The 13,937-nt window shown below is 47.2% G+C and overlaps 1 protein-coding gene across 1 annotated transcript in view; it reads left to right on the forward strand.

The window, feature by feature from the left end:
* CPSF7 (cleavage and polyadenylation specific factor 7) overlaps window positions 1–13,937 on the forward strand; it is a gene marked incomplete in the record, with an annotated part of 1,291,852 nt that overhangs the window by 273,545 nt on the left and 1,004,370 nt on the right. Inside the window, 1 exon segment of the mRNA XM_044059379.1 lies at window positions 10,118–10,263. Within this exon segment, the coding sequence (XP_043915314.1) occupies window positions 10,118–10,263 (146 nt within the window).

Consider the following 13,937-nt stretch of genomic DNA (forward strand, 5'->3'; position numbering starts at 1 on the left):
TTTCTTTAGTCTGTCTTGCTGCGCGGTGCCCGAAGCAGAAGCAGTTCGCAAGTGCCGGTCAGCTGACTCCTGAGATTTTAGAGTTCGAATTTCAGATTTCAGATCCGAAGTCTTCTATAAAGCTAAGTACCCCATTGGGGAAATATTTTTCTTGCTCCAGAACCGATGGCAGAAAAAGTTAATTGTATTTCTTGTGGGAAGCCAAGATTTCCAGTTCGGACTTGACTTCAGCTCCAGCGCTTTCGGTGCCTAGACCTTCGGCACCGAGCCAATCTGCGCCCTCAGCACCGACCTGTGTGCTCCATACCACATCGGTACCAAGGAGCGCCTCTGGTCAGACTCCCTTATCGGCACAGACTGTTCAGTCGATGCAGACTGTTAAGATGTCTATGGATGTTTCGACACCCATTCCTTTTTCAGCTCTGACAACTTAACCGTCAGACTTCCCTCTCGGTACCGACCATTCAGTTTTAGTCCCCGATGTTTTTGGCTCGGGCCTTAGCGCCAACAACCACTTCGGTACTGACCTAATCTGTGCAGACCATGCCTTCAGCACTGATTTCCTCTGTGCAGACATCAGTAGTTCAGACCATTACAGCTCAGTTTTCAGTGCAGACCTCCCCCGTGGTGGGAACAGAGCTTGCCCCGTCCTTGGATAGACCTGACTCTCTCTCAGCCATGTCAGTGAAATCCACTAGAAGCCTCTCTAAACATGTGTTGCGTCTTGTGGATCTGTTGCTTTTGGCCAGAGGTATACTGCCCCCCCGGATCTATCCTTCCTCAGGAGGTGATCACCTTTTACCAAAGATTCCTACTTATTCTTCTCCTTCATTGCCTTTGAAGCCCCTTGATATAGCAGTTATTCCCCACTACGGTTCCCTTTATGGACCTCACTAAGAGCCGCAGTTGCCTTTTTGGCAAGATAGTCTTGCCACTGCCCAGGATGTCAGCTGTGGTGTACGTACTTTGGCATTTCACAACCGTCCTGGGACTCCGGGTCGGCAGACTGAGCCACTTGGGTGAGGGGTGACCCCTACTGTGGGCCCCCACCCCTCTTCAGGTGGACTGGCCTTCCAGCTAATGGAGAAGCCTCTTGTCAGTTGGCGATCCTGTGCTCTCTCCTTGCCCTCATCTGGACCGCAATGTACACAAGCTGCTCCTAGTGGACACCGGGCGCAAAGGCCTTAGGACATACTCCCACAGGAGACATCTTTTGTGCAGTCTTCCCCTGCTTTCTCCTCTGAGGAAGATCAAAAGAGCTTGTACAAGAGGGAGCACATGCACTCCACAGAAGAGTCCCTTACTGAAGATAGACTTTGATGGGGAAGGGTCCCCTCTATCACCCTCTGAGGTATCCTCCTGTGATATCTTTGAAATTCTTAGAGACGTGATTGGCAGCCCTCTAACCTCATCTTTGAAAAGTCTGAGTTGCTGCAGGGCTTTCTTGCCTGGCCTCCTACCTCCTGGGTTACTCCACCTGCCGATTAACTTGTCCGGCTCGTCATTCAGTGTGCGTGGAAGGCTCCTGACACCGTTGAGGCCCCCCCGGAGGCCAGATGAAATTTCTCCCCTCCTGCAAGTGATCCCCATTGGTACAAAGGTCTTCCTGTAGATGTCTTGGTGGGGGCTGCATCTAAAGACCTGGCGGAAGAAAGCCAGACTGTCCATCCACCCAGCAAAGAGTCCCGGGCTCTGGACAGAATAGGGAAGCGTATCTTTGCATCAGTGACCTTTGCAGTCGGGTCCCTGAACTATGGCACATTTTGCCAAGCTTGAGAGAGACTTAATTTCTCAGCTCTCTGAAACTTTGGCTGGAGCTGTGTCTGATGAGGTCCGTGACAGTGGCCTCTCAGCTAGCCACCATTGAATCGATATCTAACTCCTCAATGCGCCTGATATTTTGCGCATCAGAAGGAGCAGCTAGAGCGATGGGTTCAGGTATTCTGAGGCGCCTTGCCTGGATGTGCTTGTGTAATTTCGCAGAACCCTTCAAGGCTTCCTTTCTCAATGCTCCCATTGAAGCCTCTTAATGCGGACCCAAGGTTAAAAGCACACTGGCCAGATGTGAACAGGATGGTAAGACCCTTTCTGCTGTTGGGTGTCTGTTCTTCCCTTGAATGGGCTTTCTGCAAAAACCAGAAGAGTGGTAAGATGAGTTACAAAGTCTCCGGGTTCTTTCCATGACACACAGGCAGAGTTCTCCCTAGAAGGCAGTGGGTGAAACTCTCAGGGAAGACTCCCTGGGCAGAGGGGGTCCGCGTAACCAGGGTTCCAGGGATTCTTTCCCTGGCCAATCCTACCACCGCTCCTGAGGAGTGGCCCAACTGCTTTCCTCTGGAAGTGGTTGGGGGTCATTTTTCTTTGTACCCTTCTGCCTGGCTAACCTTTACCACCGGTTCTGGAGTACAAAGGATAATAACTAGAGGTTATCATATCCCCTTCGACCTTTGTCGCGCTCCCATTAACAAGCTTACCCGGCCTTCCACCCAGTCAAAGGGAAGAAGCAGCCTTGGAGATTTCAAAGCTGCTAAGAAAGAGTCATCAAATAGTCCCCGACTAGATAAGGTCTGGATTCTACTCTAGACTATTTGGTGCCAAAAAAAAAAAATAAATAACTGGCTACCTATTTTGGATCTCAGTGTATTGAACAAGTTTTTAAAGTTAGAGAAATTCTGGATGGTCACAATACAGTCTGTCCTTCTGAGTTTGGAAAGACTATTGGATGTGCTCGATAGATCTTCAAGATACATACCATCACATAAAAGTGGACAAACCATCAAGAAGATTCCTTCGCTTCCGTGCAGGAGCCAGTCATTACCACTTCAGAGTACTACCCTTCGGACTCTCTACAGCCCCCGGTGTGTTCACAAAGTGCATGGCAGTCATCACAGCTCACTTGCGACTACAAGGATTCAAAGTGTTTCCGTACCTAGACGACTGGCTCATCTCCACCCCCACCAGACATCTATTGGAAGAAGCCCGGACATACTCTCTTCTCACTGCAGAAAGGCTAGACATAACCGTAAACTGGCTAAAATCCAATCTCACCCCATCTCATTCCACAGAATTCATAGGGGCCATCTTGAACACACACAATTGCAGAGCATCAATTCTGGAGCACAGAATTGTAATTATAAAGCAGCAAATGATTCCAATCCTTTCACGGGAGAAATCCACAGCTCAATGTTAAGTTGTCAATCGATGGGTTCGAGCCGATCCTCGGCTCCGACTCGGCACTAGCTTTAGCTCGAGAACTCCTTTTACCAGCTCGAGGCAACCCTATATCCCATGATGCAAGGCGGAACTACCTCAGATCTCGTTTGCCGCTTAGCGAAAGAGGTCTCCGAGGTAAGTTTTTCTTGTTAAATAAGAAAAAGTTAGTTAGGGTTTAATTTCCCTTCAGTGTCAGGTTAGTTTTAAACTTTTATTATAGTTTTTCAGTGAAAGTTTTAGTCAGGCCTAGTTTGTGTCTGTGTGCAAGGTCTCAGGCTTAAGAAGTGTGACCAGTGCTGTCAGAAAATGTGGTTTGTTGAAACCTGAAGGTTCTCCTAGCCTCCTTCGGTGGCTCCGGCGCCCGTCGGGAGCCCGGGCTCTTCTGCCAGAGTAGTGGGTTCGGTGCGGGCCGGGCTCCGCACCCCTACTGCTGCCTTGTCGCGGCGCTGGAGAGATCCCGGTCCCTTCGATACTGTATCCACTATCTTCCAGGCTGTCTGACCACGATTTGGAGAGGGTGAATGCTCCATAGCCCGCCTCAACAGACTTCGCTACAGCCCCAGGATCCGGGTCCGGGTTTCACTGTCGGCTCCGAGGGCTAGTGGCATCTGCCAGCCTCTTGCTCTCAGGCCCAGGGATCCATCGCCCCAGGTTTGTTTCTCCTGATCCTGCAGGTGACACAGACTCCCCTGAGTCTACTACATCTGATACCGACTTAGATGAGTCCCTCTGAGGAGGTCTCATTTTCAGACATCCTTGAGCTCCTCAAACAGAGACAAACAGTTCCTGTCCAAAGGTGTCTCTGTGGATGCCATCCTCCTAATAAGGATTCTAGGACCATGGACAGGTATTTTCTTCAGCGACCTTTGCAATGCGCTCGCTGAATTACCAGATATTCTCAAGGAACTAAAGATTGCCTCTCAGCTAGCTATCCTGAATTCAATATCTAACTCCTCCATCAGGTGTTGCTCTTAGACGCCAAGCCTGGATGCTTGTTCGACCTCAGGTGAAGGATACTTTGACCAGATGTGAACAAGACGGTAAAACTCTTTCTGCGAGTCCAGTTTTCCACTCCTTCTAGACCATATCCCAAGGGTCAGAAGGGGAAGATGTGGTTCAAAGCCCAAGGAGCTACACTGGACACCTAGAGGCAGAGGGGTAACAGAGGCAGGGGGTCCTCAGAACCAGGGCAACAGGGAGCCTCTTCCTGAGAAGCCCTTTCAGCATCCCTACTGTCCACCCTTGGAGGCAGTCGGGGAAGAAATCACAAGAGAAGTGGGTACAGTCGATTATATCCGAGGGTTACAAAAAGGTTTCCGTACCTCTACAATCCCTTCCAGACATCTCACCCGGTCAAAAAACAGGAAGTTTCAAAACTCCTGGGAAAAGAGCCATCCAAACAGTGCCGCAGACCAAGTAGGATCCGTTTGGTCCCCGAGACCAATACTAGACCTAAGCAGACTAAACAAGTCTGTCAAAAGGCAAGATTCGGATGGTCACGCTGTAATCCATTCTGCCCTTTCTGGGCAAGGACAACTGGATGTGTGGGAGCCAGTCATTACCAATTCAGAGCACTGCCCTTTGGCCTCACTTCAGCCCCCAGAGTGTTCACCAAATGCATGGCGGTGGTCACAGCTCACCTGAGACGCCGAGGATTCCAAGTGTTTCCTTATTTGGACGACTGGCTCCTCTCCGCCACCTCCAGGGATCAGCTTCTTCGGTCCAGAGATTACACCTTACAGCTTTGCAAGAGTCTAGGAATTTCGTGAATTTCAAAAATCCTCTCTGCTGCCTTGCCAATCTATCACCTTTATAAATTAAATAAAATGTTAGCCAGACTAACAAATCAAAGGATTCTGGACATCCAGAAATTTGTTCAGCTTCTGTTACAAAGCAACAAGGTCAAAGCCAGGTTTGTCTTGAAGGTTCTAGGCCCTATGGCTGCAGCCATTGTTCTTCTTCCACTAGCTCGCTTCCACATGCCTCCTGCAGTGGATGTTGTTCACGCAGTGGTACCCACGATCTGCCCATGAGACACGAGATCTTAGTGACACAGTCTTGCAGGGCTCATCTACGATGGTGGGTATCTTCCCTTCTTCAGCAGGGCCGACCATTTGTTCCCTCCTCCAGTTGCCACAGTCACCACGGATGCCTCTCTGATCGGGTGGGGGCATTATCAGGGCAGGATGGTCATAGAATCATAAATGTCCTGGAGATGAGAGCAGTGCTTTTAACGTTGCAAGCCCTCGACGACTTTCTTCCCACAGGGACTATTGGACAACATGTCCGTGGTCTGGTACATCAACAAACAGGGCGGAACCAGGTCCGACTTTGGCAATTCAGCGGTTTCTGATAGGTCCAACCTATTGGCGGACAGGCTAAGCAGATCTATTCTGATGCCTCACGAGTGGTCTCTCAATCAGTCTGTAGTGGATCAGATTTTTCTGAACCCTCAAAACAGCAAGTGCCCAGATTACTTCACACTATTTCCTCTTCCGGCCAACCCTTGAGAGACTCTCTAACCCAGGATTGGCCTCGGGACTTCTTTATGCTTTTCCTCCCTTTCCATTGATTCCACAAGTCATTCAGAAAGCCACCGCTTTGAGAGCCAAATTAATCCTCATTGCTCCATATTGGCCTCGACAAATTTGGTTTCCGCCTCTACATCGTCACCTTCTGGTGCAGCCCTGGCATCTGGACCCAGTTCCGGATCTTTTGATCCACCAGTCGGGTCAGCAGCACCAGCCATTCATTCTCTCAACCTCACTGCTTGGTTGCTCCACTTCCTTCCCTAGCCAGGCTACCAATGATTTCTGACTCAGAGACATTTTAGTGTCTTCTTTAAAGTCGCCCACTAGAACGGTTTATGCTAGCAAGTGGCGACGTTTTCTATTTGGGCAAACGCCAGAAATATTGATCCTTCACCTATACATTCTGTTTTGGATTTCCTGGTGGAGGTTTTTCATTCAGGATCGCCATCATCTACAGTCAGAGTGCAAATCCCTGGTATTACCAAATTGCATGATGGCTTGCAGCACAATACCCTCATGTCTCATAGGTTATGCAAAGCCTTTTGAGAGGAGTTTTTCTCCTAAAACCGCCTGTGAAACATCCTCCTCCGCAATGGGATCTGAACTTAATGTTGGCATCCCTAATTCTACCTCCTTCGTTCTTTAAAGTTGTTGACATGGAAAACTATATTTTTGCTGGCTGTTACTTCTGCAAGAAGAGTTTCTGAGATTCAGGCCCTCTGTATTAGTCTCACCTTATCTGGTGTTTCATAAGGATAGGGTTTGACTAACCCTTCCTTTCTTCCCAAGGTTGTATCTCAAGCCAATATTAACCAATCTATTGATCTACCAGTTTTCTTTCCTAACTATTCTGACAGAGCTGAACAGAAGCTGCATTTTTTGGATGTTCATCGTCCGCTCAGGTACTACTTACATAGGACTAAACAACTTAGAAAATCAGACCAATTGTTTGTCAGTATCTAAAGTGACCTTATCTAGATGGTTGACTTCCACCATTTCCTATGTGTACTCTCTAAGGCAAACGACTATCTTCTAAGCCAAAAGCTCATTCGACCAGGAGTCTATCCACTTCTGTAGCCTTTCAGGATAGACTTCCCATTGACACTATTTGTGCAGCAGCTACTTGGGCCACCACTTTTGTGTCGCATTACAAGTTGGATTTGGCCTCCAGAGATAGGGCCAGTTTTGGTTCCACTGTTCTCAAGAGTCTGTTCCATTGAGCCACCCGGGATACAGGTGCTAGGGACGGTCCCATCCAGCCATGTTAGTTGTCTTCATCTGACAGATCTTGGAGAGTTCTTATTAGATTGCTTCCTCTGAACCATGGTTCCTAATTATATTAGGATAAGTCTTTAGCAGGGTTAGTTAGCTGCCAAACGAGATCTGAGGTAGTTCCGCCTTGCATCATGGGATATAGGGTTGCCTCGAGCTGGTAAAAGGAGTTCTCGAGCTAAAGCTAGTGCGAGTTGAGGAGCCGAGGATCGGCTCCGAACCCATCCAGCAAGAAGAAGGCGAGATGAAGACAACTAACATGGAACGTTATGGTAGGTACATAACTTCTAATTCTGTTCTCCAGTTTTGGGTTTCTTGGCAGCCTCCATTCCTATTGTCCCCTTTGCCAAGTTTCACATGAGACTTTTACAGTGGCTACCGCCCACCCAATGGTATCCTTTTCAGTTCCCTCTTTCAGCCAAGATTAGAGTAACTCAGAGGTGCAAGCAGGATTTAAAATGGTGGCTGGCACAGTCACAATGTTCTTGCCCCTTCTCCCCACAATAGCCCAAGGCTACAGTGACCACGGATGCCTCCCTGATGGGGTGGGGGGTCTATTTCAGGGACACAGTCCAAGGTACTTGGTCTGAAATGGAGGCCCATCTGCATATAAATGTTCTAGAGCTGAGGGCGGTGCTTCTGGCATTGCAAGCATTCCATCCCCTGCTGCCATCTGGGACGATTGCGATACAATCAGACAGCATGGCGGTGGTCTGGTACATCAACATACAAGGTGGAACCAAATCTTACCCACTCGAGAGGCCATGAGGATATGGCAATGGGTGATGGCTACCAAGCTCTTTCTTCTAGCAACGCACATTCCCAGGAGTTCCAATGTGCTAGCAGACTAAGCAGGTGTATTCTACAACCTCACGAGTGGTCCCTGAATCCTTTGATAGCGGCAGAGATTTTCAACCACTGGGGTCTTCCTTGCTGCGACCTCTTTGCGTCCCCGACCAACTACAAATGCAGCAACTATTTTGCCCCGATTCCCCCTCAGGGACAGTCAGCCAGGGACGCTCTGGTCTACTTTATGCATTTCAACCTCTTACCCCTCATTCCCTAGTTTCTGAAGAAAGCCCGCCGATTGAAGATTAAAGTAATCCTCATAGCACCATATTGGCCTCATCAGATTTGGTTCCCCTTCCTTTGGCCTCACCTGCTAGATCAACCGTGGATTCTCCATCCAACCCCTGGGGTTGCTTTCCCATCCGCAGAATTTGGTTCACCCCAATTTGAACAGCCTGAAGCTCACAGTTGGGACTCCTCCAGTTCCTCTGATTGCCAGGCAGAATGATCTTTCTTTGCCAGTACGTGACATTCTTATTGCATCTCATAAGTCTTCCACCAAAATTACAGATCTCAGCAAGTGGAAAAGATTTACTATTTGGATGAAAGAAAAGCAGATCCTTTTTCAGCACCAGTTTCGCTAGTACTGGAATAGGTTTACCTTATTTCAGTCTAGTCTATCTGCCTCTACCATTACAGTTCATTTGACCGCAATATCTAATTTTCATGGTGTCAAAGACTCTTATGTCACACAAATTATGCAAGACTTTCGTAAAAGGTGTGAATGATCTAAAACCCCCTTTTAGAGAACCTACTCAACCATGGGACCTGTCATTTAGTCGTACAAGCTTTGACAATGCCATCTTTCGAACCAGCTTTTTCTTGCAACCTCAAATATTTGTCATGGAAAACATTGTTTTTGGTCGCCATTACTTCTGCCAGATGAATCTCTGAACTTCAAGCCTTGTACATCGAGACCATATTTGATTTTTCAGAGTGTCATTGAGAACTAATCCTTCCTTTCTGCCAAAAGTGATCTCGGAAATGTCCATTAATCAAACCATTGAATTGCCACTTTTTTTCCCCAATTGTTCAAACAGAGGAAAGTATTGCCTACATACCCTACATATTCACAGGCAAATTTGCTTCTACTTGAATAGGACTGAGGCTTTTCGTAAATCAGACCAGTTATTTTTGGCCTATTCTGGACCTAGATTAGGATGTGCTGTTGCTAAGTTCACATTGGCTAAATGGTTAAAAGACTGTGTAACCTTAATTTATAGAAAACGTAATATCCCATTAACTACCAAAATAGTCTCATTCTTCAAGGTAGGTGGCAACTTCTGCTGCCTTACATACCAGATCTTCTTTACATGACACTTGTGCAGCTGCAACTTGGGCTAGTCCTCATACCTTCAATTATTACAAGTTGGATTTGGCCACTAGGGGAAGAGCATCTTTTGGTTCTATGGTGCTCAGGAATGTCCTTCCATAAGAGCCTCCCAGGAATAAAGGTAGCTGGGGACTCTGTCCCACACGTAAGGAATGAACGCAGATTAACAGTATCGGATAAAGAAGTTGTCTTACCATAATGTTCCATCTGTATTGTTGATCCTCATTCAGTCATTACGACCCTCCCTCCTTCCCCCTCCTGGTGCTTTTAGTGGATCTCACCATTCGGTTCTGTTAGGTCATTTGACCAGAGGTAGCCTCTACCTTATTTTGACTTGCAAACTCAATCTGAGGTAATGGGGAGAGGGGAATTCTGGCTAAGAGTTTAGCTAGAGAGTTTGTAGCTGGTGTGAGCTTGGAAGATGGCCGGCTCCATTCCGAGGTCGGAACAGATTACCCACACGTAATGACTGACTGAGGATCAACAATACCGATGGAACATTTGTCTTATGTCATGTTTTTTTTTTTTTTTTTTTGCTCTACTTTGACATTGATTGCAGTATTGGGATGAATTCTTAGTTGCAAGATACCCATATACATGGATGCTTTTGTGAAATTGTAGAGTTATTGAAATGTGTGCTAAGTTGGCTAAAGTAAGTTGATGTTTTGTATTTGGAAGTGTCTACTAATGATTCATGCGTAGCAGTCTTTCTGCCTGTGCCATTTCAGACACTTAATTGGAATGAGTCTTCAGGATGTTTTTGATTTCTGTAGTGATTTTTTTTGCCTTTGACCCATTCCCTTTAGAGCATACACATTTTAATTCATATTTGCTCATAATTTTTAGTATATATTTTTTGCAGCAGAATAGTATTCTGGATATAGTTTTATTCACAATTGTTTTTTTCTTTTAATTGTAGCTATGCACTTGTAGTAGTTTCATCTGAGAATTCTGTCCATAGACTGTTGGAGAATCTACAGGGGAAGAAACTTTTCTCAGACACTTTAGAGGTTCGTCTTTCTACACGGCAGAACCTGAATATGTTTGAGACCCTGGCTAAAAAGAGTAAGTTTGTTTCACATGCATCTTATTTTAGATTAGAGATTGCATTTAACATGTTTTGTTTTGGTACTAGAGATGTGTTGAGTCCCATGGAGTGGGGGCTAACTTTAATTGCCACTAATGTTTGGCTAGGAAAGTCTTAATGTACTCTATTACGTGAACCAATCTTTAAGCAGCATCATTTCTGGTAAGACTGTTTGCAGTACCCTTGCTCCTGTATTTGAGTTAACTAGTGCTGTACACTAACTGAAGATGTCCTCTTCTCGTGTTGTAATATTCTAACATGAGGGATCCTCCGCCTGAGGTGACCTGAGCATCCGGCCCGTATACAAAAGCTTAGCCTGGCTACTGCATGGTGTGTGGGATGTCACATGTTGAAACCATGGGCCATAAATGTGACTTCTGCACGCACATACCCCCCAGAACTTCTCTGCCGCCAGTCAAGCATCCGCTCATTTGTTCTTCTCAGAGCCAAGTGACTCCTGAAAGACGAGTACCTGGTTGGGGAATTTTTCTTGTCTTCTAGATTTTGTTACTGTTTTTTCTTTCCTTAGGTGATTCTGTCCATGTCATCTAGGAGGGGAAAATGCAAGTGCGGATGCCAAATCCCACACAGACGGCCACAACCTCTGCTTATTTTGGGCCTTCCCACGACTATAAAGTATTCCTTATTTGCCAGTCATTTGTTCCTAAAACACTGTGCAGCCATTTCTCAGCCGTTAACTATTTGTTGAAAACCAGTGACTTAAACGTCTTTCATTAAGTATAGAAGGGACACGGGCTGTCTTGGCTGAACCACTGAGAAAGCAGTCCAAAGTAGCTAGGCTGGAAAAAGTGACTGCGCCTCCAGCTGTGGACGTCCTGCCAGCTGCTGATTTAGGGGCTGAGATACTTCTGGCTTTGGTGACTTATGTGGGTACGTGGAGGTACCAGTGATAACTGTTTCGGGGGGGGGGGGGTGACCAGGTTCACCCAAACAGCTAGCGTTACTGTCCATTCACCACCTCAGCCAGGACCGAAGATGATTAGGCTGAAAAAGAAAAGTCTAAACATCGGTCTGTTCCATCAGAAGGTTTTACTTATTGGCAGGAATTCTCAGGCTTTCAGGCTTTCATGGCCCTTAGACCTACTTCCTCACAGACTCCTGTTGCTCTTCCAACCTTGTCCCAGTCCTGCTTTTTTGGGCCCCTTGCCAATCCATGTTCTCCAGAAGAGGATTCTTCAGATGAGTCCCTCATATGTCTCACAGCTAGATTCTCCCTTTGGATACTGTTCTCCAGAAGTGGACCCTTTAGAAGTCTATTCCCCACCTGAAGACATAATCTTTGGGGAAACTATTTCAAAATTGAGGGAGTCTACACAAATGACAGAAGTACAAAAAAGGTATTATGAGCTTCTGCAGATGGAATCCCCCCCCCCCTCCCCTCAGCCATTCCTCCTGTGATCCCAGCCTGTCTGGATACCTTTGCCTCTGCTTCCAAAGCACCAGATTCTCAACCAACCCCAAAAAGACCATACAGGTTCCATAAAGTTCCTAATGACTTCAGGTTTCTTTTCGAGCCTCCTGTGGCAGACTCTGCTGCTGTTGCATTGGACAAGCAATCCAGACAGTTCCCCTTGACCTCCTTACTTCCATCAGATAAAGATAGTAAAATGTCTGACAGATTAGGAAAGAAAATTTACACTAACTCTGGCCTTTAGAGCCATCAATTATCCAAACGCATATGGTTAAATATCTACACTTTCTTTCCTTGCACAACTCATTAGATGCACTAAATGCAGCTGTGATGCTGCAGAAGCATCAGCTATGTCAGCTGCGTCCGCATCAGTCCTCTGTAGGTACTCCTGGCTCAGACCTACAGCTATTTCCAGGTGACTTCAAAAACAAGATTATGTATGCTGCTCTTTACAGTTTTCTCTCTAGAAAACAGTCAGCAGAATTGTTTACAAACTTGCAGGAAAAGAGCAAGGAGCTGCAGGACCTCAAGCATCTTTTTATCTCGCCATTGCCCAAGATGTCCTTCAAGGATGCATCTGCAGTCATAACATATGGGTTGTCCTGCCTCAGGCAGCCCTTCGGTCGGCCGGATTCCAAAGTCTGGGTCTGGCCTCGGCTGATGTCGCACCTTCCCCGACGTCAGAGCGTCTGGGGTATAAAAGCATCAGCCGACTCCATTTTCCTCAGTCTTTCTTGCCGTGCGGTGCCCGAAGCAGAAGCTGTTCGCAAGTGCCGGTCGGTCAGATCCAGTGATTTCAGCTACCGAAGACTTCGAAAAAGCCAAGTACCCCGTTGGGGACTCTTTCTTGCCTCAGCCGATGTCAGACAAAGTAAATAATTGTTTAACTTGTGGGAAACAAATACCTCATAAGGATTTCCACTCTTACTGCCTTCCTTGCCCACGACGTATCAGCTTGTTTAGCCTGTGCTTCCTTCAACCGACAGACACTTAGACGTCGGTCGGAGTTTACTGAAGAGTTTTTTGGCTCCGCTTTTGCATATAAAATGCCGTCGGAGACTCTTAACTACACATTTAGCTAAAAAACGCAAGGAAAAGGACTGACACTCGCGGCCCGCGGTTTCGGCTGAAACCACGGTTAGGCCTACCGCGAGTGTCTCTGTTTCGGCTGAAACAGAGACCTCGGTTCTCCCTTCGGCCGAAGGCATGCCTCCGACTACCGAGGCCACACAGGCCCCGGCCGAGTCGGCTACAGAAATTCCTACTGAAGAAGCAGGCACACAAGATTTGTCCGACACCATTCCATTGGACATCTCTACTCTGCACGTGGGGCAGCTAGACCCCCTGCTTCTATGTCTATCAAGGCCTTCTCCAGGGCTAAAGCAGCTAAACTTTCCAAGGCCTTACCTACAAAAGCTCCCTCTCACAGACCTACCTCAAGTTCTCAGATTCTCAGCCTTGCTGAGGACCTTATTTCTCTGATCAGGGGATCCCAACCTCACCCAGACGGGGCCTCACAACCCCCTCCTGAAAAGAGGCCTAGGACTGAACCCCCTGAGCCTCTCTCCTCTGACTATTCCTCTGATGGTTCGGATTTATCTGACCATCAGGAAGGACCATACTCACCTTATGAGGATTCTGATGCAGAAGACTCCATTCCTTCTGCCTCCCCTCCAGAAGAATTTTCATTTGGGGAAACTCTACACTCAATGAGGGAACACTTCCAATGGCAGGGTCAGGATTTTTCTGATTCTAGGAAAAGGCTAAGGACTTTTTTACACTTACCACAGCATAGGTCTTTAGCCATACCACCTGTACTATCCGTTGTTAATGATGCATACAATGATGTCAGTACTGCCCCTGATGATGTCCTTCAAGGATGCATCTGCAGTCCTTACAAATGGGTTGTCCTGTCGTCAGGCAGCCCTTCGGTCGGCCGGATTCCAAAGTCTGGGTCTGGCTTCGGCTGGTGTCGCACTTCACCCGACGTCATAGCTGCAGTTCTTCGGGTATAAAGGCATCAGCCGACGCCATTTTCCTCGGTCTTTCTTGCCGCGTGGCGCCCGAAGCAGAAGCTGTTCAAGTGCCGGTCGGTCAGAACCAGAGATTACTACTACCGAATACTACTTCGAAGACTTCTAAAAAGCTAAGTACCCCGTTGGGTACTCTTTGTTGCCTCAGCCGATGTCAGAAAAAGTAAATAACTGTTTAACTTGTGGG

The sequence above is a fragment of the Protopterus annectens genome, chromosome 17.part0 (genome assembly GCF_019279795.1).
Source record: "Protopterus annectens isolate FY-2018-M chromosome 17.part0, PAN1.0, whole genome shotgun sequence".
Taxonomy (NCBI): Eukaryota; Metazoa; Chordata; order Ceratodontiformes; family Protopteridae; genus Protopterus; species Protopterus annectens.